The sequence below is a fragment of the Onthophagus taurus genome, chromosome 5 (genome assembly GCF_036711975.1).
Source record: "Onthophagus taurus isolate NC chromosome 5, IU_Otau_3.0, whole genome shotgun sequence".
NCBI lineage: Eukaryota > Metazoa > Arthropoda > Insecta > Coleoptera > Scarabaeidae > Onthophagus > Onthophagus taurus.
In genome coordinates this window covers 5,468,689-5,496,191 of record NC_091970.1, presented here as the reverse complement: position 1 = coordinate 5,496,191, position 27,503 = coordinate 5,468,689, and the positions used below count along the sequence as shown (strand labels likewise).

Genomic DNA, 27,503 nt, shown 5'->3' with positions numbered 1-27,503 from the left:
ATATCTTTGACACCTGTCAAAAAAAGTAAATAACCTCAATATAGGTTATGTTGCGTATCGATTGATGCGTTTTGAGATGCGCATCGAAAAGTATAAATTGCACCCTATCATAAATGATGTTAATGTAGTGTTTTTCATAATATGTGCGTAAATTAATTCTAGATTAGACAATGAGTGATCAAAAGGGGTCGAAGAATCCGTTTAAATCGTCGCCGAGTTTTAAGTTGACCCCTTCTAAGCAAAAACCGCTTGTTCCTCCTCTATTGCAAGAGGTTGGACGATTAGCCGCGGGTGTCGCTGCCGTTAACGCTGCTGGTTCCGCAACAGGTTGGTTATAAATATTAATTAATTAATATCTTATTACAATATCAAGTATCTTTTAAAACGGCGGTGTTGACGTTGTGTTAATTGGGTTGCATAACACAACGATTTTCTTTTTAAATTTTGATTTTTAATTATGCTTTAGGAATAATAAATGGTATTTATGTGTTTTTAATACATAATAATAAATAATAACTTTGATTAAATTAAAATTATGTATTAAAAAAGAATTATATTAAAAAATTTAATAATGACAGATGTCAAGTTTTTGACAATTCAATCACATTTTTGTATCTGTCATTGATATTTACAAACTTTTTAATTGTAAGTGGTTTTATACCAAAATATGTGCGAAATTCACCAGTCTATTATCATTGCTGTGTTATGTTTATCAATGTTGGATTTGAAAATCTTCTCATCCTACCTTTGCATTAAAGTGTCTTATAAGAAGTGTCTTTAATTGCATCCCATATAATAACTAATACTTTATATCTTCCACATCGCATAGGACCATTAATTAATCTTATTGACTCAAGAAGATAAATAAGTCGTTTTTAGTGCTAATAATTTCTTCTTTGAAATAGTGAAAGTAAATATCGTTAATAAACTCCTTTGAGAGTTTGGGGAGTAAAAGAAGTAAAAAAGGGTGGTTTTTATTGATTAATACATCAAATAAGGGGTTTTGACATGATAATTTATTATCGGTCGTATTTTAGAGATAAATTTTTTTATTAAACCATCCAATATTTTATGTACTATGCATTAAAATCTTTTTATATAGACATTTTTAAATTAAATTTGAATTAACTAAATCTAATCTTTGACTCTTGCCTTTTCTTATCTAATTTTTTTTTAATTTGTTCCCACTTTAATTTAGTTCATCATGTTTTCAATGAAATTTTTATTATTTACGATGATCGTGTTGTTATTACCTTCTCAAAATCGCCCCAAATTCGGTAAGTTTTTGGACAAAAAATTTTTTAATGTTATTCGATCGATACTCAGACCTGGTGCAACTCTCGAAATAGAAGCCGAAATCAATATTAATTACTCTTATCCTGACGGTACGGCGCGATCCCGCCGCAGGAAATTGAATTTCAGGACAACTTTATTAATAATTAAACGAGTTTTGCCGAATAATTAATTAAATAAATAATGAATCAACGATTCATAATTCTGTTAGTTATTTGTTTGTTAAAAATCCAGCACTTAAATAATTTGATATTCATTTTATTGGACTTCTCTAGAAGCACGCTCTTTATAAATTATTCATACGATCCAACATAGCTTACTTCAAAGGTGTTTTTTTTTATGCGGGGAGGCGAGGGAGATGTCTCTGAATTGGGACCTTTCTACAAGAGAAATTTTGTTCGGGGCATATAATCTCCCCTCGTTTAGTTTCGAAATTTTAATGATGAAAAAGGATGGTGATTAAAAAGGGATTATAAAACGTTAACCGAATAGCTTAATTAATCTAAGTGGTTGTTTCTTTTTTAGTTTTAACATCTGCAATACCGATGTCCAACACAAATTAATAACAGTCGTGTTGCTTTACACCATCAAAACTTAGTAGTGGCTTTAAAAGCAATAAAAAGAGACTTTTAGATATAAACACATAAAATAATGCACGGTTGTTCAAATCCCACACTATCAAGAACTTGAATGTCATTCTGGATTCTCTTTTTACTTAGCGTTCTCGTGAGACGAGAGTAGTAGCAGACTTTCTTGTGCTTTACCAACCATACGAGGCAATACATATTTTAGCTGGGAATACTTTCCATGGATAACGAAAAGTTCGTTTCGAAAAAGAAGTTAAAAAAGATAAAGGAAATGCTTGTAGAAATGTAGTAGACTTGATGACCTGATTAAATTGATTGCTCAATATATTAAATTCAAACTTGCAAACTTTAATAATTTAGCTAAAAACAATTTATAGTTTCAATTGACAACATTTTTTTGTTGAGGTTTCGTTGTAAATGATAATAATAAAGGCACCCATAAAAATAAAATTGACTTTATAGGATGGAAAAATCAATTTCCTTTAAAAAGTGTCCAAACTCGGTATTTTTATCTCGTTTATTTATCGAGATATTTATTGTTGTAATCGAGTTATTACCTTTTTGATTTTTTTATTAATAACTTGTACGCTTTTAGTAGAATTGTGACGAGTTTAGTATCAAATAAAGAGAAATTTTAAATCGTATCGATTTATATCGGTTTTGATAATAAATGAAGACTTAAAAGGTAATAAAAATAATAATTTTGATTAAAAATTCGTCGAGTTAGATACAAAATGAGAAGTAATCTGATCGCTCATCGATTTATTACTATTAAAATCGTAATTTTTTTTTATTGAGGTTTTATTATAAATGGTAATAAAAGTAATAAAGGCACTCATAAAAATAAAATAGATTTTATACGATGGAAAAATCAATTTCCTTTAAAAAGAGTCCAAACTCGGTATTTTTATCTCGTTTATTTATCGAGATATTTATTGCTGTAATCGCGTTATTATTATTATTACCTTTTTGATTTTTTTTAATAATAACTTTTACATTTTTTAATAGAATTGTACCGAGTTTAGTATCAAATAAAAAGAAATTTTAAATCGTATTGATTTATATCGGTATTGATAATAAATGAAGACTGAAAAGGTAATAAAAATAATAATTTTGATTAAAAATTCGTCTAGTTAGATACAAAATGAGAAGTAATCTGATTTCTCATCGATTTATTACTATTAAAATCGTCAATTTTTTTTATTGAGGTTTTATTATTAATGGTAATAAAAGTAATAAAGACACTCATAAAAATAAAATTGATTTTATACGATGGAAAAATCAATTTCCTTTAAAAAGAGTCCAAATTCGGTATTTTTATCTCGTTTATTTATCGAGATATTTATTGTTCTAATCGAGTTATTATCATTATTACCTTTTTAATTTTTTTTTAATAATAATTTGTACGTTTTTTAGTAGAATTGGGCCGAGTTTAGTATCAAATAAAAAGAAATTTTAAATCGTATCGATTTATATCGATATTGATAATAAATGAAGACTTAAAAGGTAATAAAAATAATAATTTTGATTAAAAATTCGTCGAGTTAGATACAAAATGAGAAGTAATCTGATTTCTCATCGATTTATTACAAATGTAATCGTTAATTTTTTTTATTGAGGTTTTATTATTAATGGTAATAAAAGTAATAAAGGCAGTCATAAAAATAAAATTGATTTTATACGATAGAAAAATCAATTTCCTTTAAAAAGTGTCGAAACTCGGTGTTTTTACCTCATTTATTTATCGAGATATTTATTGTTATAATCGAGTTATTATCATTATTACCTTTTTGATTTTTTTATTAATAACTTGTACGTTTTTTAGTAGAATTGTGACGAGTTTAGTATCAAATAAATAGAAATTTTAAATCGTATCGGTATTGATAATAAATGAAGACTTAAAAGGTAATAAAAATAATAATTTTGATTAAAAATTCGTCGAGTTAGATACAAAATGAGAAGTAATCTGATCTCTCATTATTACTATTAAAATCGTAATTTTTTTTTATTGAGGTTTTATTATAAATGGTAATAAAAGTAATAAAGGCACTCATAAAAATAAAATAGATTTTATACGATGGAAAAATCAATTTCCTTTAAAAAGTGTCCAAACTCGGTTTTTTTACCTCATTTATTTATCGAGATACTTATTGTTGTAATCGCGTTATTATCATTATTACCTTTTTAATTTTTTTTAGTAATAACTTACATTTTTTAATAGAATTGTACCGAGTTTAGTATCAAATAAAAAGAAATTTTAAATCGTATCGATCTGTTTCAGTATTGATAATAAATGAAGACGTAAAAAGGTAATAAAAATAATAATTTCGATTAAAAATTCGCCGAGTTAGGTATAAAATATAAAGTAATTTCGATTTATGATTCAATTTTCAATTTTTTTTGTAATATTGTAAGTGATCATAAATTAAATAAAAAGGTAATAACTTTAATTATTTTTTAGTTATAACTTTTTCATTTTTAATTAGAATTGGGTTGAGTTTGGTATCAAATTAAAGGAAATTTAAAACCAAATCGATTTGTGCTGATAATAATAAATAATAATTAAAAATGATATCCCTAAATATTTTTGTATTATCTTTATATTCATCAAATTCGCCTTACAGGTGTTTGAAATTTATTCCGCAAACAAACGCGACCGGGGTTCCAATTAGCTTAGAAACCGACGTTTTTGGCTCTGTTGTTTGTTGTATGTGCATTGTTGTCTGTGTTACGGGGCAGGGAATCGCGCGCAGTTCCCGACGAAAACGGCGGAGACATCGAGTCGAGGTTATATAAGCCGGAATACCCGCAGGATAAAACAGTTAGTCCCGTAGGACTCCTCCGCGACGTGTTTTCCTCTCGCAAAATTCGAGTTTCCGTCTAATTCTAATTCCGTTTTAAAACCAAAAATAAACCGACGCGTAAGTTTCAAGAAAGTTTTCGCATTTGACGTCATGCCTTGCCTTAATTGTTGCCGGAAAAAATCCGAAGATGTTATACCGGAAGTTTTAGATAATTTTGAATCTAGAGGAGTTGTAACAGGTGTGTTAAATTAAAATTTTTAAAAATTTATATCGATTTTTTCGATTTTCTAAGATATCAATTAATTGAATGAACACAAAAAAAGGATTTATTTGTAAACAAAATATAAACCAGTTAAAATAAACACCGAACAATGACTTTAATCGAGATAAAAAAAATAACAATAAAAGTTGTGGTTTATTTTTGGAAAATTTGAAGGTTTCTTTGTATTATTTTAAAGAAATCTTCATTACTAACAATTTATTTAGTATGCGTATCATATAATCCTCTTTATATCAACATCATTTGTATGTAAATTCATGTAATCTACTGCGCGCTTACGGATAATTTACACTCCAAAAACGTGTACTCGCCACACAATGGGTACATGTCAAGTGTTGCCACATTTTTTTTCTTTTCAAACAATAGGTTGAAACTAATTAAAATGTTGTGTGCGTTTAATCAATGAAAACGGATTAAAAAACAATTCGACTTCAACAAATTATTCATTACGATGAAATGGTTGATTGAAGTGGGAAGTGCTAAATTCTAAATTTAAGCTGGAGGTGTATTTATTCAAAAGCCATGTTTTATCAGGTAAACACGGTACGCATCAATGGATGAGCGTTGTTGCGTGAAAATATCATATCCCGGCGCCTCCACCGCATTTTCAACTCAAACATTTTTATGAAATATGTCCCTAATAAATTTAACGAAAAATCGATTTTCATTTTACAACTAAAATTGACTGGAAAATTTTAAATGGAACTTTCATTATGTTCGGAGATCGAAAAAATGGTCAGGAACCGCAAGGACGTTGGGAGACGACAAAAGGGCGGAGAAAAACGATTGTTAAGAAAGATCGATACCGAACTCATCCGTATGAGATGATCAAACCGCAAAAAATCCGTCTAAATTTCTTGGAAATGAGATCAATTTTAATGGTGGTCATGAAATTAACGTTTAATGTAGGACACACACATTTTATTATAATATTATAATAATATATCGGCGTATTATTTAATCTATTTTAATAATTAAACAATTAATTAATGATTTAAACAGTAATCTTCATAAAATAACCTTTAAAGTGAGTCCAAACTTGAGGCATTTATCTCAAAAAACCAAAAAGTTCGAACTTGCAACTTTTAATTTTGACATATTTGTCATCTTCATTAAAAAACCTTTAAAATGAGTCCAAAGATGACGCACTTATCTCAAAAAACAAAAAAGTTAGAATAAAAAACATTAAACCCGAAGTTAGCAACAATGAAGATAGTAATTTAGTTTTTAAATATTAATACCAACCTTAATTTTTTATTTTTTTTATTATATTTTTGTTTTTATGACAAATATTAAGACATTTCATAAAAATTAAGAATATGTCAAAATGACATTGACCTTTCAAACCGGAAGTTGCTTATATCTCAAGTAATATTGGAATTAAACGTATCATGTTTGGACTCATTTTAAAGGATTTTTTACGACGATTACAAATATGTCAAAATTGACGTTGACATTCTTAACCGGAAGTTGACCATAACTTCATTAATATTGAAGATAAATATGTCGTGTTTGTACTCATTTTAAAGAATTTTTAATGAAGATTACAAATATGGGCCGAAACTGGTTAGACTAAAATTCTATATAAAATAAAAACCAGTTTAAAAGTACAAAATCACATTACATGGTCGCATATGCCTCATTGGTTTGAAAGCATTATTTATAATTATTTTGTATTGAATTTTAATACAAGATTTTGTTTATAGTTTTGACTATGTCGTGATGATGGTGTTAAGAAGCAAAAATCAGTAGGGAAAACATATTTATTTATATTGTTTAATATTGAATATCATTCTTTACATTTTTTTTAGCCAAGTCATTGTATTTAAATCCTTTTCGAATTTGTTGTTTTTATGGATCGATGGCGCCAAGCAAAGTATTACCAAGAGCAGTGTTCCATTTATTGTAGGTATCATCGCAAATATCAGTGCTCTTTCCTGCTTTACACCTGTCAATGATCGCATTACCACTGTTACCAACTGAACAATTCCTACAAACAAACAAAAATTAAATAATCATCTCGAAATAAGTATTTTAAAACCATACTTTCTGGTGCAATTATGATCGATCTGTTTAATTTTGCAATTAGATTCATCGCCCACTTCAAATTCAAGGACCAAGTCCAAATCCAAATCAACTCTGATTGTAAGATCGCAAACTCCAATTGCGATTTTAACGAGACTTCCGAGTAAAGTAACGTAAACATTAGCGTTTGAAATTAAGTCAACGTCAACGCAAACTTCAAGGTTAACGTCTGCGGTTACTGTAGTTCCGACGATGGTTTCAGAATATGATATTTCAGTACCGAGTGCGACATAAGCACCAATATCGACGCATTTCAGATTGGCTTGAAGATTGAGATTAAGAAGTCCCAACTGAAAATTAATTCAATTACAAAAATATATTAAGAGATTTTTTTTTGTTATTTTACATACCACATCAACGACGGCATAAACGTTTCCTGCGAGTGATACATCTGCAGCCAAGTCTAAACAAGCTTTGATTTTAGTTATTGCGGTATTCGTTGCGGGGTGAGTTGCGAAACAAGAAGAAGCACATAAACCGAAAAGAACCAAAAGTAATTTCATTTTTGCGTATTTTTTTGTTGTTTTCTTTCGAAATGTTTTTTTCGAATTGATGCCGGTATCGAAAAATTTGCCAGTTTTTATACTTGCTTTGTTAATCCGACTTGTAAAGAAATTCTTATGAATTTATTGTCTTGTTTTGTCGAGGTAATAAAATTAATTGCATCAATCCAAAATGTTCCACGATTATTATCATTAATATTATAATTAAAAATTAAATTAAGACAATTAACAAGTAGAATTGGAAAATTTTAATTAAAAACAATTAAATTACTGGTAAATATAAAAGATAAAAAATCATTAATCAGATATTTTTATGACAATTGTGGTGTTATAAAATGCATCTCGTTTTATTGATATTATTTAAACGATGTCACCTTCACTTTAAATTGTTTTATAATCAGATATACTTAGATTATTGAGATAGGTCGTGTAAAAATTTGGTTTTTCTGAATTTTTTTTGTTCTTAAAATGTCTCTAATGACTTATTATACTCTATAAGTCAACACGATACATATTAAGACGTTTTCGGCGGTTTAAGTGTTCTTAGAACTTACCGGGCCAATTTGGACGAACCACGTATTGTTGAATAGATTTTTTTTTTTTAAATGTTCAGAACGACTTATAGAACACGACAAGTGCATGGAAATCAAATTTGGCAATGGCATAAAAAAATTAGGCATATTTCATAAATTGCTTGGTGTATTTTTCTGTCGTTTGAATATTCTCAGAACTCACCAAGTCGATTTGGACGAACTGCGAACGTTGTATAGTAACACCTATACTGTTGACACTAGATACTGCTAATAGAAGACTAGACAATGTTTGCAGAAGATTAGATATTGCTTTCGGAAGACTACGTATTGCTAGCAGAGGTATAGATATTGCTAAAAAAAGATCAGATACTGCCAATAAAATACTAGATACTGCTAATTACTCCATATACAAGACTAGATACTGTAAGCAGAAGACTAAATATACAGATATTAGTTGTACAGGCTCCAGGCTATGAAACGTGACAGTAATCTTCATAAAATAACCTTTAAAGTGAGTCCAAACTTGAGGCATTTATCTCAAAAAACCAAAAAGTTCGAACTTTCAACTTTTAATTTTGACATATTTGTCAACTTCATAAAAAATCCTTTAAAATGAGTCTAAACTCAACATATTTAACTTTAATATTAATGGAAATACAATCACTTCCGGTTTGAAACGTCAACGTCAATTTTGATATATTTGTCATCTTCATTAAAAAACCTTTAAAATGAGTCCAAAGATGACGCACTTATCTCAAAAAACAAAAAAGTTAGAATAAAAAACATTAAACCCGAAGTTAGCAACAATGAAGATAGTAATTTAGTTTTTAAATATTAATACCAACCTTAATTTTTTATTTTTTTTATTATATTTTTGTTTTTATGACAAATATTAAGACATTTCATAAAAATTAAGAATATGTCAAAATGACATTGACCTTTCAAACCGGAAGTTGCTTATATCTCAAGTAATATTGGAATTAAACGTATCATGTTTGGACTCATTTTAAAGGATTTTTTACGACGATTACAAATATGTCAAAATTGACGTTGACATTCTTAACCGGAAGTTGACCATAACTTCATTAATATTGAAGATAAATATGTCGTGTTTGTACTCATTTTAAAGAATTTTTAATGAAGATTACAAATATGGGCCGAAACTGGTTAGACTAAAATTCTATATAAAATAAAAACCAGTTTAAAAGTACAAAATCACATTACATGGTCGCATATGCCTCATTGGTTTGAAAGCATTATTTATAATTATTTTGTATTGAATTTTAATACAAGATTTTGTTTATAGTTTTGACTATGTCGTGATGATGGTGTTAAGAAGCAAAAATCAGTAGGGAAAACATATTTATTTATATTGTTTAATATTGAATATCATTCTTTACATTTTTTTTAGCCAAGTCATTGTATTTAAATCCTTTTCGAATTTGTTGTTTTTATGGATCGATGGCGCCAAGCAAAGTATTACCAAGAGCAGTGTTCCATTTATTGTAGGTATCATCGCAAATATCAGTGCTCTTTCCTGCTTTACACCTGTCAATGATCGCATTACCACTGTTACCAACTGAACAATTCCTACAAACAAACAAAAATTAAATAATCATCTCGAAATAAGTATTTTAAAACCATACTTTCTGGTGCAATTATGATCGATCTGTTTAATTTTGCAATTAGATTCATCGCCCACTTCAAATTCAAGGACCAAGTCCAAATCCAAATCAACTCTGATTGTAAGATCGCAAACTCCAATTGCGATTTTAACGAGACTTCCGAGTAAAGTAACGTAAACATTAGCGTTTGAAATTAAGTCAACGTCAACGCAAACTTCAAGGTTAACGTCTGCGGTTACTGTAGTTCCGACGATGGTTTCAGAATATGATATTTCAGTACCGAGTGCGACATAAGCACCAATATCGACGCATTTCAGATTGGCTTGAAGATTGAGATTAAGAAGTCCCAACTGAAAATTAATTCAATTACAAAAATATATTAAGAGATTTTTTTTTGTTATTTTACATACCACATCAACGACGGCATAAACGTTTCCTGCGAGTGATACATCTGCAGCCAAGTCTAAACAAGCTTTGATTTTAGTTATTGCGGTATTCGTTGCGGGGTGAGTTGCGAAACAAGAAGAAGCACATAAACCGAAAAGAACCAAAAGTAATTTCATTTTTGCGTATTTTTTTGTTGTTTTCTTTCGAAATGTTTTTTTCGAATTGATGCCGGTATCGAAAAATTTGCCAGTTTTTATACTTGCTTTGTTAATCCGACTTGTAAAGAAATTCTTATGAATTTATTGTCTTGTTTTGTCGAGGTAATAAAATTAATTGCATCAATCCAAAATGTTCCACGATTATTATCATTAATATTATAATTAAAAATTAAATTAAGACAATTAACAAGTAGAATTGGAAAATTTTAATTAAAAACAATTAAATTACTGGTAAATATAAAAGATAAAAAATCATTAATCAGATATTTTTATGACAATTGTGGTGTTATAAAATGCATCTCGTTTTATTGATATTATTTAAACGATGTCACCTTCACTTTAAATTGTTTTATAATCAGATATACTTAGATTATTGAGATAGGTCGTGTAAAAATTTGGTTTTTCTGAATTTTTTTTGTTCTTAAAATGTCTCTAATGACTTATTATACTCTATAAGTCAACACGATACATATTAAGACGTTTTCGGCGGTTTAAGTGTTCTTAGAACTTACCGGGCCAATTTGGACGAACCACGTATTGTTGAATAGATTTTTTTTTTTTAAATGTTCAGAACGACTTATAGAACACGACAAGTGCATGGAAATCAAATTTGGCAATGGCATAAAAAAATTAGGCATATTTCATAAATTGCTTGGTGTATTTTTCTGTCGTTTGAATATTCTCAGAACTCACCAAGTCGATTTGGACGAACTGCGAACGTTGTATAGTAACACCTATACTGTTGACACTAGATACTGCTAATAGAAGACTAGACAATGTTTGCAGAAGATTAGATATTGCTTTCGGAAGACTACGTATTGCTAGCAGAGGTATAGATATTGCTAAAAAAAGATCAGATACTGCCAATAAAATACTAGATACTGCTAATTACTCCATATACAAGACTAGATACTGTAAGCAGAAGACTAAATATACAGATATTAGTTGTACAGGCTCCAGGCTATGAAACGTGACAGTAAGGAAAGTAAGAAGAAGAATGACCCTGTATAATAGGAGGTTATATGCGGAACATTAAGGTTTTCTTGCTGTCTTTGAGCTGCCTCGTAATAGAGATTAATTGAAGAAGAAAAAATATGAATTGGAATAAGTGTTTCAGTGTTCTAAATGGAAAGTCATTGTAATCCATTTGTAGCCGTTGTCTTCAAAGATTTATTGCGTCTACATTGACCGCGACGTGATATTGACGATTTAATTAAATAGATTTCACCAAATACCAGTTCAAACTCGACGAATAATTTCGAACGTTCCTAAACTTGGATTGATGCAATTAATTTTATTAATTATTAAACAAGACGAAGGGCAATAATTGATAAATAATAAATGCCGATAAAACCGAAATTCTCTTTCTTCTTAATCATTGTATTAACTCATAAATTGACAAAGCCGATTAATAAATCATGTATAAAAACGCGCAAGTTTGTTACTATCATTATTAATTTGAAAAAGCATTTCGAAAGAAAACAACAACAAAAAAAGCACAAAAATGAAATTGCTCCATGTTTGGTTGTTCTCGGCTTATTTGCTTCTACTAGCTTCGCCACTCATACAGGGACATCCGCTGCAATAACCAAATTAAAGCTTGTTTGGACTTGGCCGTTGATGTATCGCTTACAGAAACGTTTACGTCGTTATTAACTTGGTAAGTAAAACAAAAAAAAATCTGAATAAGTTTTTTTTAATTGAATTAATTAATTTTTACTTGGGACTTCTCGAAGCCAATTTGAAATGCGTCGATATTGGTGATTATGTCGCACTCGGTACTGAAATATCATATTCCGAAACCATCGACGGAACTACAGTAACCTCAGATATTAATTTTGAAGTTAATTTCAAGAGCTAACGTTTACGTTGAAAGTTTCGTTAAAATCGCAATTAGAATTTGCGATCTTACAATCAGAGTCGATTTGGATTTGGTTCTTGAATTTGAAGTGGGCGACGATGCTAATTGCAAAATTATATCACTCATAATTGCACGAATAAGTATGCTTTTAAAATATTCGTTTTGAGATGAATTTATTTTTTTGGTGTTTGTAGGAATTGTTCGGTTGGTTCCACTGTAAATGAGCTCCTCGATGCGACTGCTCTTGGTAACACTTTGTTTGGTGCCATCGTCCCAACCCATAATGATTTCGAGAAATTAAATGGAATTTTGATTAAAAATGTTTTAAAAAATATATTCAATATTAATCACTGCATTAAGTTTTTTGATTTAAATCCTTTAAATAATAAATTAAACTTACCTTAATCGGTGGTTAATTCGAATTGATTCTTCTTTTCCAGGAAATCCAAGAAATAAATGCGCCCTCCAACCAGGACATTCCTTAATGGACTGGATTCGATTGGGATCATCTGGAAAAGATTTAACGGGTGTTGGATCAAAAGCGGGGCAATTAACAGTAAATAAAACATCTCAAAACAAACAAGAGATTAAAACCTTTTTTTAGATCACCTTAAAAGAATTAGCCCAACATTCAACGGAAACCGACGTTTGGTTGGCTTTAAGAGGACGAGTATACAACGTAACTCATTATTTACCGTTTCATCCTGGAGGAATCGACGAAATCATGAAAGGAGCCGGAAAAGACGCGACTCATCTTTTTGACCAAGTAAATTTTAACCCACCAAAAGCACTAATTTTATTTAATTAATTAATCTTAGGTCCATCCTTGGGTTAATTACGAACAAATTTTAAATAAATGCTTTTTGGGGCGATTAATCCCAGAGGCCGATATCACCGTTGAAGAATTATTCCCAAATAATATCCCAAAAAACGAAAATTATAATAACAAAGATGAAAATAAAATAGAAAATAAAATAATAGAAGATAACATAATTTTACCGAGATTCGATTGGATACAAAAAATGGATTCGATAACAATCATTTTTTACACAAAATCATATTCAAATTGTCAAGTAGAAGTGAACCCCCCAAATCAAGATAACTCACTCAACATTTATTTAACTTTTAATTCGAAATTGTTTATAAATGAAATTAAGTTTAATAAAGGCATTAAATGGCCGTGCCAAATCAAAGTTAATCAAGAAACGGGGAAAATAGAAATTATTTTTAAGAAATTAGAAAGTGGTATTTGGGAAAATTTTGGGATTTTAACTCAAAAACGTGACGAAACAACATCCTTAGATATTAAATTAAAATACACGGTTATTAATAAAATCCAAGTTAACCAAAATACTTGTTTAATTGAACTCGAACGTGTCGATAATAGCAAGTTAACGATTCCAATCGGGAAGCATGTGAGGGTTTTTGGGAAAATAAAAGGTGAAGAAATGTCGCGGAGTTACACGCCGGTTCCGGCGAGTTTGTTTAAACAATTTAAACCGTCCTTATACACAACGGATAACGTTTGTTTGATGGTTAAAAATTATCCGAATGGGAATATAAGTAAATATGTTTGTGGGAAAAGTAAATACGATATTATTGAGATATCACGACCACTTGGTGCTTTTAATTTACAAGATATTGAGAATAAGGAATTATTTTTATTATTAGCCGGCGGAACTGGGTTAACCCCGATGTTAGGATTAATTTCGTTTTTGTTAGAACGAAGAGTCAAAAAGAGGTAATTAATAATTTTGTCCACGACTATCTTATAATATATACTTTATAAATGACTTTCTAAAGGTTTGAAATCGTAAATTAATTAATTTTCGTAAAAAAAACATGACGTTTCATAAAATTGACATTTAATTTTGACAAATTGGTGTGAAGTTGGTTACAGTTGGTAACATTGAATTTGTGTCACTTTGACGTTTAAACTTTATTCTAAAATGTATGGAATCAATTTCAATAGTAGTCATGGACAAAGTACTCAAGTTAATTATGCCATAAACTTAACCTTAGTGAATAATAGCCCTCATTATACGCTCGTATAATAAGATACTATAATTAAATTGTTAAATTATTTTATTTTTTAGTTACCATGTAACGCTTCTCTTTTTTAATCGTACCGATGAAGATATTCTATTTAAAACGCATTTCGATACACTCCACAAAGATGACAACAGGTAATATTTTGTTACTAAACTAGATTTAAAAGTAAGTGTTTGTAAATATTTGTAACGGATTTTGCAATAATAATAATTTTCCAGTTTAAGAACGTACCCTTAAACGTTTTTTGTAATTTGGCAATGTTAAAATGTTTGTGACGGTTAATATTTTTATCATGGTGAATTTAGGAACAAACGAAAAGTTACTATACTCCATTTCTTTAATTCGGAGGAGTGTTTTCAAATTTAAGCATCAAAAAGAAGGGTTGCTATTGGTCAGTTTTAAGCAAAAATTACACTAGGAAAATTTGAGATGTTGCCGGCGCGTTTCAAGAAGACAACCCGAATGATTCTAGTTCTAGGTCTTGTGTTAATTCTAGTGATAGTGTAAAACTAGAACTAACACTAGACCTAGAACTAGAAAATATCGGGTTTAGCCGTGCGTCTGCAGACATTTTCATCATCGATATTCCTCCCCTTTCATCCTCAATCCTACCCAGCTCTCCTTTCTGCCTGCTTTTCCTCTATCTGTACATTCCTGAGTGATAAGCCAAAAATCATTCTCACTTTCCCCACATTTTAAGGAAGCATCCTAAACCCTTTTCGAACGTATTTTGTAGACTGGACAGATAATTCTTATTTCCCAATCAGTTGGGACGTTTTCTTTAATGACTTACAGAAAAGCAATATTATTCGCTATTATACGGAAGCGAAAGGGCTATGTTTCAGTACGACAGATAACTTGTCTTATCTACAGTATAAAAATTAAAACTTGCAGTTAATTTGATCTAGTATTTCTGACTCATTAAAAGAAATCAAATTAATTTTCTTTTTATTTTAGATTTAACGTTGAATACATTTTATCACAACCCTCATCAAAATGGACTGGTTTATCAGGACACGTATCAAGTCCAATTTTAGAAGACGCCATAAAAAATCTAATAAAAGACACGGGATACTTACAAAAAGACGTTTACGTGGCAGCTTGCGGACCGACGGTTTTCACGAATTTATCGCACACTCTTTTGAAAGGGATGGGAGTCGGAGACGATCAAATCTATTTATTTTTGGGATAGCAGGACTTGGGTTACGAGTATTTCCGCAGTTTCCGAAACGTTAATCAGTTTGTATTCGGCATTTTTAACTTAATTGGGTCAAAGGGCGAACCTAAAAATTCATAAATCATACCAAATTAGTTAAAAAAAAAAGATTTTTGTATTTATTAATTATATTTAAGTATAAGTAAATTTTTAATCAAGTTGTGATAGAAATAAAATGTACACTTTAAAAAAAATTGTAAATAGATAATTTTTTATATTAAAAAAATAATAATAAATAAAAATCACGATGGTTACTTAATAAAAATGCAATAAATTTACCAAATAGTAAAGTTTACTTGTACAGCGTGTTTTTTTTGTGTATAAATCCATATGGTACAACTTAAAAAATTAATTAATCTTACAATCTATGTAAATGCATCAATAAATTACATAGTTATACAATTAAAAGTAAATGGAAAAAAGTTAATCACTCTATATATAATATACACAGAAATCTTAATTAAATTGGGTATAAATTAAGATTGAAAGGAGGAATAATTAAAGAAGAGGGGTGGATTAACGGACACCTAAGGCCTACCTATCGATGTACTGAAATATACAAATCTTACTATAGACACTTAGATCACCATCTGGTGTCATTTTTTTTTTAATTATAATATTTATTTTTTTCTTTATTCTTTTAGATTAATTCACGCACTCGATATTGTGCATATCGAGAACTCTTTGGCAGTTGTGGCCATGTATTTTTGGGATTATCAAGGATTCAAAATGATTCTTTTTAATTAAAACCATTTTAACCCTCATTTTTCTTCGCTACCGTTTGATTTAATCACATTTAATCAAAAAATTAGGTAGACTTTTTCACCTAAATCTACATTAAACATTTATATCATTAATTTTTTTTATCAATACAATTTTCTTTTTTTATAAAGAAATTAAATCAAATTTGATGTACACAAAAATTGTGAGATTCCTGTAGATTTGACACAGATCTTTTTGTATTTATTTATTTATTTAAGGTGAGCAATTTATCGTGTTAAAAAAATTTGTTTCTTTGATATTATAATTTTAAGTTAATTAATTTTAATTAAATTTACTACAAATTTTTTTTTTAATTTTGGGTTGAGGGTCAGTTTTAGTATCTAAGGTCATCATTGTTAAATTTAATTAATTTTTTTTTATATTGTTTGTTTTTCTATATACAATAGTGTGATGGCACAATTTCTTATTACTTTCTTAACGAGAGTAAATTAAATCCTATCATTTTGTAACTAAAAATATAAAATAAACACTCAAAAATTGAGGAAAAACCCCCAAATAATAATAATAATAAAAACAACGCACTCATCATCTAATCTGATCATAAATTCGAATTTAATTTTAACACAATTATATAGTGATGTATTTTTTTGCTTCCAGAACGTAGGATTTGAAAAAAAAACTAAATCGAATCATAATTTTTTAAGGAATGATGTAATTAAAAGAAGAAAAGGAATTATTTACCTGTTAACTTCCTGAAAATACACATCGGACAACATTTGAATCATTTCGAAGAAGGATTTCATTCGTAATTAGTGTTTTGGTCGGGTTTTTTATAAATAAACACCACAACTCACGATATTCTCAGGAAACAACCTGTTAGAAAGAATTAAAAGTAATTTTTAATACAAAAAAATTTTTTTTAGGTTATGTCACTCATTTAAATAAAAACCATTAAAAATCTATAACACTTACGTAAATAGCGTTTAATACCACATAAAAATGATTGTTAATATTAATATTTATATTATTAATAAATTTTTTAATATTTCTTTAAGAAAATAACGATTAAATTGGAGTAATTTTAAATGACAGGTTATGTTGTTTTAGTTGACATAAAATATGAAAAATTTGTTGCCAATATTTAAAAATTAAAATTCCCTATGGTTGTCAAAGATAAAAATTATTAAGTACAAATTTATGGGAAAACTTAATTAGCTTTTAATTCGAACACCATTTAAGATAATTGTTAAAAGAAAATTAATGTTTTTTTAATTCAACAACATAACCTAGAAAATCTTTTTAAAAATTTCTGTATCAAATTAAATCTTTATAATAGGTTGTTTTCTAAATATGTAGCATATATATTTCGATAAAGATCTAATTGTAAACTTTTTCTATGTATTAATTTCTTTTTCAAATCCTAAATATCAACATTTACATATTTTTCTCCCCTTTTTTTGAAAATAAACATTATTTTTGAATTAAAACCTCCATCCATACTAAATGCAAAACGGTACGTAGAACAAAAAAATAATTCTAAATAAAAAAAGAAAATACTGAATCTAAATCGGAATGGTTATTTTTTCTATCTCATTACTTTTTAAATAATTTCTACCTCTCGCTGCCTGCATATCCCAAAAAATCACAAAAAAAACCTCTTTAAACAACTTACAACTCCGTGACAGCGTAAAGTTGTCTTTCGCTATCTCCATTTTTATAAATAGCCTCATTTTGATCTTGAATCTTAGCCGAACGAAATTGCGAATGTTGCGGCGGGGCTCCGGTTCTTTGCAATGATCGAAACTGTAGGTTTTGATGGAACGCGGTTGTGTCTTGCCACGCGCCTCGTTGCAACGACCGGAAATTAGCTGGATTCAACGGTGTTTCACCGACCGTTTGTGAGATGGTCGTTGGTACTTTCGGAACTGGAGGCTGTTTTCGCGCTTTCTCATCCGTTGGTATTTGAGGAAGCGGTCTACGACCTAACGAACTAAATTTATTTATGTTCGCGGTTCGATGGCTGTCGTTTGATGGTGCTAGCTTTTGGTGTTGTTGTTGTTGCTGATCGAACTTAAAACCTTTAAAGTTTGGGAATTCTTTGCAGGCAGACCTAAAATGATTTATTTTAATTTATCTTTTTTATATTAATTAACTTATTAATACCTGTCTCAGTAAAAGTCTGAACTCTCTAAAGTTTTACATTGTTTGCTTAAAGTCGCGTACTTGCCATTATTAGGCCCCGCGAGTTGTTCGTGGTGGTGTGATGGCAATCGTCCGAGAGTATGGCCCCGGAGATGAGACATATGGGCTCCTCTGTGATGCTCTGCTGAGCGCATGTCACAGCCATCACTGTAAAATTGAGAAAAGAACATTGCACACATCCGACGAAATTACAGAAAACAAGTAAAACCTCGATATAACGCTTTAACACGAGGAAAGGAACATCAAAAGTCCGTTCTAACGAGGTCTGTTACTCTGTTACATCGAGCTTTTACTGTAATAACTTAATTAATCTAAATGAGTTTAATCTAATCATTCGATTTCAATCCTAATTGAGCATGCTACTTAAAAAACATTTAATATAAAAAATTGAACCCATCAAAATTTAAGATTAAGGATACAATTAACATATATTTGAGAGCGGGGGATCGCTAAATTTAATGAATTTAATGGAGAAATAAATAAAATTAAATAAAACGAAAATAAAAAAAATACATGAGTGACTCTGCTTCATGCACTGGGGCGGTTGCAAGCGAATTATGCATCATAGCGGACGTATAGCTCGGTGGGGGAGTATCTGGGGGGTAGGACGACCCTTGGCTGCGTTGCAAAGTCCGTGCGGCGATGGCTTGGGACGCCGCTGGAGCCGGGAGGAAAGATTCCGTTTCGTTCACCTGGTGATAATCTTTCCTAAAATTAAAATTATAAAAATTAATATAAATCAATAATAACTCATTATATGTAAGTAGAATTTGTCCACAACTCCTATTGAAATTGATTCCATAAATTTATTTTTTTAAATAAAGTTTAAACGTCAATGTAACACAAATTCAATGTTACCAACTGTAACCAACTTCACAACAACTTGTCAAAATTAAGTGACAATTTTAAACGTCATTTTTTTGCGAAAATTAATTAATTAATGCTTAAATTATACCAAAAAAGGAATTTTTTTAATGTTAAACCTTTAGAAAATCCTAAAAAAAATAAATTAAATTGACTTGTTTTGAAATTTTGACGTTTCAAATAATTATTATTAGTCTGTAGAAAACTTATATTATAAATTATAAGGTAGTCATGGACAAAATTATTTTATATTTACTTCTTTCTTATATAGATCCAAGTATGAGAATCGATCCAAACTAACGCAGTCAATAAAAACCCAGCCAAAGCTGCAGAAGCCAACATCAAAGTCAACCCCAACAGCCCAACATTACACAAAACCCTCGCCCCTCTCAAATAATGCGTGTGTAAAGCTTTACAATCAACCAACGCCGTTAAAGAAGTCATCAACATATCTCCTTCGTTAATTTGGTTCATCAACGAACTAATACGGTGATCGATATTTTTTTTAGGAAATAGTTCTTGTGCTGGTTTATTAATCACTGTTAACATATGTCTCATTGCTTCAACGGCTAATTTTCCTTCGCGTAATCGTTGAGTGAAAGGATTCGCCCTTGCTTTTTCACAACTTGTGTAGTAATGTAAAATTTCTTTTGCAACCTCCATCGAAACTTGATCTTGAAGAAATTTATCCGGCGCCATACACAAATCGGCCAAAGCGACCGTTGATGCAACATAAATACTTGCCATAACATAAGATGCTATAACCGCTAATAACCCGCAAACAGAAAACGCGATCAACGCGCATCTATTATGCCTCGCAACTCCAACTAATAGCACCACGCATAAAACGAGAAGCACACTCAAAATTCCCATCGTTAACGGCCACCTAATCGTTTCAACTTTATCGCCGATCGCGATTTTACTCGCAATGTCTATATGGAGCAAAGGACTTTTTATATCCGACGCTGCGTTTGCGGCTAAGGTATTGTTTTCTTTGGCCATATTCATCCAAGACAACAAATTTGATTTGGCCGTCATATTCCCACCTGGTTCCATAAAAATCGCTTCCAATTGCGATAATTGCCCGTTCGCCTGGAAGCGTAATTGCCGTTCGATCGCTTCCGTTTGATTACGAATTTTGGCGAATACTTGGTCGACTTGTTCGCCTTCGGCTAAAAATTGTGAAACTCCGTTGTGCAGATCATCGTTTCCGTATAATCCGAGGCCGATTGCGGCGCAACACATTACCGATACGACTGCTAATGTTACTTTTAGTGCGGATATTGATTTTTGAGCTCTTGGTTTCCGATCGCAACATCTCGTTAATAAATAGATTAATAGAACTAATAGTGTTAAAATTAACCAAGCTGCTGGTGCTGAACCCAATATTCCCAAACTCTGTAACAAAAATTATATAATATATTAATAAAAACGAATCTATAGCTCTATAAGGTAATATTTTTTTTTTTATTTTAATATTATGAGTCTTTCTTTTAATGATAAATAATCAGGGAAAATTTGACAAATATTTTTGGGTCAAAGAAATTAAATTTACAGTTTCCTGTAAATTATAACTAAAAAGTAAAAAAAACATATTTCTGATATTCTATTCTATTCAATTTATACTTGTTGTACATAAAAGTTGGAATAGATTGCTTTATTTCACAATTTTTATTAATATTTAATATTATTATTAAATGACTTAATAAATTATTGATAGATGGCGCTCATATATATTTTTTTAATTCAAATAAACAGATTTGTTTGTATTCAAACATTTTCTGAAGTGTCAAATTAATAATCCTGTTTCTTAAGATGGATTACGAAAAATTTAACAGGTTAGAATGTTACATATTAGAAAATAAAGTAAATTTTATTTATTTTTTTTTACAGTAAACTGTGAATTTAATTTCTTTGACGACACTAAAAAAAGTTTGTTTTTAGCTTTATTCTAAAACAATAAGAAATAGACCTATCTAACCCCGTATTTTTGTAATCAGAAAAAAATAACGAATTTAATAAGCGAATAATCAGCGGTTATTTCCATTTAAAAAAACGAAAATTGTCATATCTCAAAATCTAAAACCGAAAAAATTTCTCTTATAGTTTCCGAGTTAGCCTATTCGGACATCGACTTTGAACCACCCTGTACATACATACAAAGCAGACCAATTAAAGCCGATACTAAATTAATGAACAGAGATCTAAAGTAATTGAATTACTTAAATAATTCAATTTCAACTATAACGAATTGATGATTTTGCTCATAAACTAATTTGAACTTTGCCCTTTGTTTCATAGCATTTTATTTTGTTAAAAATGACCACCAAGTATTTTTAAATATATTACGTAATTATTATGCAAATTTTCTCTTCCACCCTAATTTAATTAGCATAATAAAACAATAACAGACGTGAATCGAATTAATAATATAGAAAAGACGTTTGTTAGTTAATATTGATCAGAAATAACGATTACACGTCAACAATGCAACAGCTAATCCGCCCCGTTTGCGTTGATGAATACCCCGCGGGTGGATGTTGGAAAGACGACGTCTATTTTGTACCTAACAATAGCATACAATTGCTGACCTACTTCTGCAACATTTTCTTTCATTTTTTTCCCTTTATTTTAGCTATACCAAAACGTGTCATCTCTTAATAATTTATTAAGAATTCACCACATCATAATATTCGTTTTAATTTCGAAATTATTACATAACAAGCATAGATGACATTTGTCCTCCATCGCGGGGACAATTTATCAATAATAAAGAGTGCGCAAGAACAGGAAACGGTCGTTTTGAAACGGTCCGGTTTCCCCTTCGAAGCGTGTCTTGGTTGGAAATAAAGAGGAAGTAGTCGGCAATGGAACAAACTCACAATTTGAGTTGATCTCGACCCCGAACTCATTTTACTTATTTAAGAGAGACCTTAATAAATGAAATAAAGTTTTCTTTTTCTTGTTCTTACCTCTAAATACACGGGATTTTGTGGGTCGAAACTACTATTGACCCTTTGGAAGGTCACGTTGACGTGTGGTAACGCGTGCAGCAGCTTGGCAAGGGTCGGGACGATGTAGACATCATCTGCAGTAAACGAGCCCATCGCCGTTATTCGGGGGATTTAAAATCCGGCGATTGTCACGCCATTTCTTTGTTGAAAAGATTTAGTTCGAGCAAACCCCTTTTTTTAATAAAAGGGTCCTGTAACAAAAGAAATGTTAAGTATCAAATATATTAATTAAAGAAAGTGGTTCAAGTATACTTAATGTACTTAAAAGTATTGGAGTTGAAAAAAAAAGTATAAAGTGTACAAAGTTTGTTTGATCCCTTTTCGGACTCTGATATTTACCGGCAGCGCGCGATATAAATATTTACAGATATAAAACCGAAGTAGTTATCGGCTTCTTATCTCATTTTTCCAACCATCTACCAACTATTTTTATCCTCACGGACGTATAAATCATTCGAAACATCACGTTTACACTATTTATGACGTTGAAATGGATACACAAGAAATACTTATAACATTTAAGTGGGTTAAAAAATGGTACTAAGGATCGATGATAACATCGGTTGTGGTTTTGGAATTAAATTTACAAATAAACCGATAAAATTGATCGAAAGACTTCTCTATTTAGAAAGATTTACGAGTCGTTACAAACTGTTTTATAGGGATTATCATTTTCGATGTAAGCTTTTTATTACTAAAGCTTTTTAGTTATAAAATCGTTCTTTCCTAACGAGATTACACGACCCAATTCGATACTAATTCAATAACGTCGCGGAATATCGAATTTCCTAACTATCTATTATATTTTATTATTAGTCCAAAACGGTCTCGGGTGATGGAAAATCAATAACTTTCATTTTATGGTTAAGCAAAATACGTATTTCGAGGTAATTATAAAATAAAAATTTTATAAATGTGAGAATATTTTATATACACCGTAATGAAACGTGGATAACAAATTCGAGCTTTGTCAGTATAGCAGGATGATTGGAGTGAAAATTTATCCAAAAGAGGCAAATGAATTAACTTCAGTCTCCACAGTGTACCTGCAAAAGTACATCAAAAGTCTTAACATGTAGATTAGCAATTTTATACAACAGTTTTAAAAGAATCGAATTCTTAAGATATCTTCCTAAAATATTCTGGATTTATAAAGGAAATTATGTACTTTTTCGGAAACAAAACCATATTTGAAAATCTTTATTCGTTTTTGAGATATTAATTTTTCAACTCAACCCGAATTTTATGACATAATGACAATTTTTTACTATTATCTTAAAAAAATCGTAAAAAATCGAATTCTTAAGATATCTTCTTGAAATATTGGGGATTTATAGAAGAAGTTACGTACTTTCTTGCGAACAAAACCGTATTTGAAAATCTTTATTCGTTTTTGAGATATTAATTTTTGAAGTCAACCCGAATTTTTAAGACATTAGGTATAAAAATCACAATTTTCTATTATCTTCAAAAAATCGAATTCTTAAGATAGCTTCCTGAAATATTCGGGGTTTATAGAGGAAAGTATGTACTTTCTCACAAACAAAACGGTATTTGGAAATCTTTCTTCGATTTTAAGATAATAACCTTTGAACTCAACCCGAATTTTTACGACATTACAAAAATCACAATATTCTAGTATTATCTTAAGAAAATCGTGAAAAATCGAATTCTTAAGATATCTTCTTGACATATTGGGGATTTATAGAAGAAGTTATGTACTTTCTTGCGAACAAAATCGTATTTGAAAATCTTTCTTCGATTTTGAGATATTAATTTATGAACTCAACCCAAAATTTATATACATTTTATGTTTGCAGAGGACTTGATTTGGAAATGAAACGAAACCGGCAAACACACAGTTTTAAGTACAAAGCATATAGTGTAATACATATATTTGATAAATATTTATTTGTAGATAAATATTTTCTAATGCATCATAGATTTTTGTAGAAGAATCTAATAAAATGAAACAATTTTATATTCCTCGTAAAAGTAATCATGTTTTATTATTTATTTTTTGTAGTTTATAGCTAAAAATAAAGGCAATGAGATCTGATAGTGTCACGTGGAAAATAGTAGTAAAACACGGTTTTAGGTAGGCGCGCCCCTGCGTACTACACCCGTTTTGAAACGAAAAATGACCCGGGATAAGGGCGTGGCTCCACTATCGATCCGTTCAGGGAACACTCAATGGTACATATCAAAACTTGCGTGGTTCGCTTTCTTGTCAAAGATATGACATAAGAAAAAAAACCTTTTCATCCAAAAACACACCATCAATAACACATTTAAATAAACAAATACTTTAAAAATATAAAATGAAGTACTGTTTGTTATATTCTTTCTTCATAACCTCGAAAAAATTGTTTAATTTTTTTATTAATATAACCAAAAAAAATGATTGCAACAGGTTTTTGTGATATAGATAATATTAAAAATAAGCGATAAAAAAAATAAGGTGATTATTGTGTTGTAAGTACCGAGACTAGATATCGCTTTCACAAAATCAAGAATGTCGAGTATGCCATGAAATAATAAAATAAAATAAGTAGGCGAGAATTGGGGGCTTAAAAATAAAGGAAGAATCCAGATGTGCCGCACATGGCCCCAGCAAAACAATGTAAAACCGCATCACGAGCCGAAAAGAAACCACAAAAAATATTATTAAAAAAAAAATTCGAATTAAAACACCGCCAGATTTCAATTTGGTGGGGGTTAAAAAAATTGAACAAACGCAACTTAAAACAAAAAAAACCTAAAACAAAACAGTCACAAATAAAACAAAACAACCCAAAATCAAACAAAATTTAACTTAAATCTCATTTATTAAATATATAATCTAAAACAAATAAGAACCCAAAGAAAACAACAAAAAAAAACAAAAACAAAAGTGAAATAGGAAAATTTAGATCAAGCCATAGTTTGTTTTTGTTCTTGACTCATATCGTGATTCACTTAACATGTTAATGAGATGCCGATTGGAAACGCGTGTTGTTAATCTATGAATAAAACCGATAGTGATTCATCGATTATAATATTACCCGATAATTTTTTAATTAAAAAAACGCACATCTCACCTTTTGAAAAGTTAAATATCCTTCGCGGATAATAGCACAAAACACCCACTCACCGAGACGTCACACACCGTACTAAAAACTTGATCGAGATGGCGTTGAGATGGCGGTCCCGTCACGTGACCTATATTTGTATTACGTCAGAATAACCGCCAAATTCAAATTGAACGAATTAAAAATCAATTTTTCCTGGAATTTTTATGATTTACAATTTTGTTGTAATTTAATAAATGCGTCATAATGAAATCATTTTAAGCGAGTAAATAACAACTTTGTTATTGTATAGAAATTACGTCGAATTTATCAATTTAAGTAAGTGGTTAATGTACCTATGTTATTACGTCATAGAAATTGTCAATAACAAGTCCCTGACATTCTTTAAATTTCATTTCACGTTTATATATTTTATTTCAAAAATAGATAACAAATTTATCTAACGTATATTGAGAAGTACATTTTCTGAAATCGTAAAAAATTGATTTCTTAAGAAATTTTTGCCCAAAACAAAACCGTACTTGAAAATCTCTATTCGTTACAACTTACGAATTAGACAACGCGAGCTGTAGCCTGGTCTTCCTATGAAGATGTAGAGAGAAGAAAATTAAGCTAACCTTCTGATTAGGACAGAACAAGCACTATTACGAGAAATAATTTACAAGATCTTCAAAGATTTGCAAAAAATAATTGAGATTATTACCACTTCGCACTTTCCAAATGTACAGCTAGAGAAGATTGGGATAAAATAAACAGAATAGGTATGGAGATGGCCAAACGCGAATTCCAAAGGAGTCGTGACAGCAAGATTAAGACAAAAGTCTGATGGCAGTTTTTCCAAGGATCCAGAAGAATCGTTGCATTTACTAATGGATGTTCATTTTCCAGGTTCTTTGCAAGATTTTTCAACGCTTCTATATCAAGTGGAATTTAACAACTCTCCTACCAGTCAGGACTGGCAGATAGCCAACCAGGTTGTACGGAATGAGTTGGTAGAGTCGGTACCCGACTCGACAGTATATTTCCTGCTCTTCTTCAATGGAGCCTAGAGAATATGAAAATACACTAGATAAGAGTTTTTAAAGCCTGCTTAGCCTTTAATTACGTTCCCATCAGCTGGAGGAAGAGTACAGGAACCTTTATACCAAAGAATGGAAAAAAGGACCCTAAAGCCTTTCGACCAATTAGTCTCTCATCATTCCTTTTAAAGACGCTTGAAAGACTATGTGAACATTACATTAGAGAGAATGTACTTAAAGCATATCCTTTGCACTTGCACCAACATGCAGGTTTAGCCGTGCGTCTTCAGACTTTTCTAAGTTCATGTCTAAGACACTCGGCTAAACCTAAAACTTTCTAGTTCTTGGTCTAGTATTAGTTTTAATTGATATTTAACCCTAAATTCTTGTACATTTTAATTGATCTAAAAATATTTTATTTTGATTTAATCCACTTACCTTGCTTATAATTTCATCCATTTACCAATTTTGAATTAAATACAACCTTTAAATCCAATTAATTGTGTTTTTCATTAAAAAAAACTTAAATTCAACGTCAATTTTGACAAGCAACTGCAATATTTGATATTTGGATCTTAATCACCATGGTAACCGAGTCAGGTTGGATAACCTTAAAATAATAAAATTTTATTCCGATGTTTTTATCAATTCGAACCTTTGATTATATATAATCAAAGATTTGAACCTAATTTTTATTAATTTTAAAACAATTCGAATTCTTTACGATTATCTCGCATTCATGACAAATTCGTTAATAGTAATTAAATTATTTGATTCTAATTAAGAGAAATAAATTAAAAATCCACTTACCTTGTTTATGATTCCCAACCAATTTTGAGTTAAATACAGCCTTTTAAATCAATTAAATAAGACTTTTTCCTTAAAAAAACTTAAATTCAATTTCAATTTTGACAAGCACCTGCAATATTTCGATATTAATCACCATGGTAACCGAGTCAACTTGGATAACCTAAAAATAATAAAATTTTAACCGTTTTATATTTTAATATTTTTTTTATTTTATTTTATATCTTTTTTTTAATATTTTTGTGTATTGCTTCTTAAGTGAAATGGACTATATAAATAAAAACATAGAAATGTCAATTCTTCCAATGATGTCACAGCAAGGCCTTTGCGGGGGGATACGTTCATAAGAACAGTGTTCA

General features: G+C 30.0%; 4 protein-coding genes and 1 long non-coding RNA gene across 9 annotated transcripts; 2 read left to right on the top strand and 3 right to left on the bottom strand.

The window, feature by feature from the left end:
* Positions 1 to 8: 8 nt before the first annotated feature.
* LOC111426482 (cytochrome b5 reductase 4) lies at positions 9 to 15,739 on the top strand. 3 transcript variants are annotated; one of them, XM_023061012.2, is made up of 6 exons: positions 9 to 327; positions 12,617 to 12,732; positions 12,781 to 12,942; positions 12,995 to 13,917; positions 14,273 to 14,362; positions 15,186 to 15,739. In XM_023061012.2, the coding sequence occupies exons 1-6, from the start codon at positions 171 to 173 to the stop codon at positions 15,418 to 15,420; spliced, it is 1,683 nt and encodes a 560-aa protein (XP_022916780.1). In that variant the 5' UTR covers positions 9 to 170; the 3' UTR covers positions 15,421 to 15,739. The 3 variants fall into 3 exon arrangements, with proteins under 3 accessions (XP_022916780.1, XP_022916781.1, XP_022916782.1); XM_023061013.2 differs by lacking the exon at positions 9 to 327 and adding an exon at positions 4,663 to 4,922; XM_023061014.2 differs by lacking the exon at positions 9 to 327 and adding an exon at positions 10,132 to 10,216.
* On the bottom strand, positions 6,714 to 8,899 carry LOC139429714 (uncharacterized). The gene is made up of 3 exons (XM_071195697.1): positions 7,400 to 8,899; positions 7,011 to 7,339; positions 6,714 to 6,954 (listed from the first exon to the last, which is right to left on the bottom strand). Exons 1-3 carry the CDS (start codon positions 7,550 to 7,552, stop codon positions 6,816 to 6,818), a joined length of 621 nt encoding a protein of 206 aa, XP_071051798.1. The 5' UTR covers positions 7,553 to 8,899; the 3' UTR covers positions 6,714 to 6,815.
* On the bottom strand, positions 9,435 to 12,554 carry LOC139429713 (uncharacterized). Its single transcript, XM_071195696.1, has 3 exons — positions 10,121 to 12,554; positions 9,732 to 10,060; positions 9,435 to 9,675 (listed from the first exon to the last, which is right to left on the bottom strand). The coding sequence occupies exons 1-3, from the start codon at positions 10,271 to 10,273 to the stop codon at positions 9,537 to 9,539; spliced, it is 621 nt and encodes a 206-aa protein (XP_071051797.1). The 5' UTR covers positions 10,274 to 12,554; the 3' UTR covers positions 9,435 to 9,536.
* LOC111426190 (tweety) lies at positions 15,719 to 27,325 on the bottom strand. Of its 3 annotated transcripts, XM_023060589.2 has the most exons (7): positions 27,148 to 27,325; positions 26,776 to 26,947; positions 22,206 to 22,438; positions 19,490 to 20,631; positions 18,883 to 19,077; positions 18,331 to 18,516; positions 15,719 to 18,277 (listed from the first exon to the last, which is right to left on the bottom strand). In XM_023060589.2, exons 3-6 carry the CDS (start codon positions 22,338 to 22,340, stop codon positions 18,336 to 18,338), a joined length of 1,653 nt encoding a protein of 550 aa, XP_022916357.1. In that variant the 5' UTR covers positions 22,341 to 22,438; positions 26,776 to 26,947; positions 27,148 to 27,325; the 3' UTR covers positions 15,719 to 18,277; positions 18,331 to 18,335. The 3 variants fall into 3 exon arrangements, with proteins under 3 accessions (XP_022916357.1, XP_022916356.1, XP_022916358.1); XM_023060588.2 differs by lacking the exons at positions 26,776 to 26,947; positions 27,148 to 27,325 and adding an exon at positions 25,328 to 25,584; XM_023060590.2 differs by lacking the exons at positions 26,776 to 26,947; positions 27,148 to 27,325 and adding an exon at positions 25,328 to 25,584 and having other exon boundaries at positions 18,982 to 19,077.
* LOC139429715 (uncharacterized) lies at positions 25,694 to 26,833 on the top strand. The gene is made up of 2 exons (XR_011640262.1): positions 25,694 to 26,138; positions 26,207 to 26,833. It is a non-coding gene; the product is annotated as an uncharacterized lncRNA (long non-coding RNA).
* Positions 27,326 to 27,503: the final 178 nt, after the last annotated feature.

What these genes read in the sequence shown, in the direction of transcription:
- LOC111426482 (XM_023061012.2), top strand. Translation starts at nt 171, where the DNA reads ATGAGTGATCAAAAGGGGTCGAAGAATCCGTTTAAATCGTCGCCGAGT. An exon ending in CGACTCATCTTTTTGACCAA is followed by an intron (nt 12,943 to 12,994) that starts GTAAATTTTAAC and finishes AATTAATCTTAG; the next exon opens with GTCCATCCTTGGGTTAATTA. An exon ending in GAACGAAGAGTCAAAAAGAG is followed by an intron (nt 13,918 to 14,272) that starts GTAATTAATAAT and finishes TTTATTTTTTAG; the next exon opens with TTACCATGTAACGCTTCTCT.
- LOC139429714 (XM_071195697.1), bottom strand. Translation starts at nt 7,552, where the DNA reads ATGAAATTACTTTTGGTTCTTTTCGGTTTATGTGCTTCTTCTTGTTTC. An exon ending in TTTATGCCGTCGTTGATGTG is followed by an intron (nt 7,340 to 7,399) that starts GTATGTAAAATA and finishes ATTAATTTTCAG; the next exon opens with TTGGGACTTCTTAATCTCAA. An exon ending in GATCATAATTGCACCAGAAA is followed by an intron (nt 6,955 to 7,010) that starts GTATGGTTTTAA and finishes GTTTGTTTGTAG; the next exon opens with GAATTGTTCAGTTGGTAACA.
- LOC139429713 (XM_071195696.1), bottom strand. Translation starts at nt 10,273, where the DNA reads ATGAAATTACTTTTGGTTCTTTTCGGTTTATGTGCTTCTTCTTGTTTC. An exon ending in TTTATGCCGTCGTTGATGTG is followed by an intron (nt 10,061 to 10,120) that starts GTATGTAAAATA and finishes ATTAATTTTCAG; the next exon opens with TTGGGACTTCTTAATCTCAA. An exon ending in GATCATAATTGCACCAGAAA is followed by an intron (nt 9,676 to 9,731) that starts GTATGGTTTTAA and finishes GTTTGTTTGTAG; the next exon opens with GAATTGTTCAGTTGGTAACA.
- LOC111426190 (XM_023060589.2), bottom strand. Translation starts at nt 22,340, where the DNA reads ATGGGCTCGTTTACTGCAGATGATGTCTACATCGTCCCGACCCTTGCC. An exon ending in AAAATCCCGTGTATTTAGAG is followed by an intron (nt 20,632 to 22,205) that starts GTAAGAACAAGA and finishes TTTTTGTTACAG; the next exon opens with AGTTTGGGAATATTGGGTTC. An exon ending in CATGAAGCAGAGTCACTCAT is followed by an intron (nt 18,517 to 18,882) that starts GTATTTTTTTTA and finishes TCAATTTTACAG; the next exon opens with TGATGGCTGTGACATGCGCT.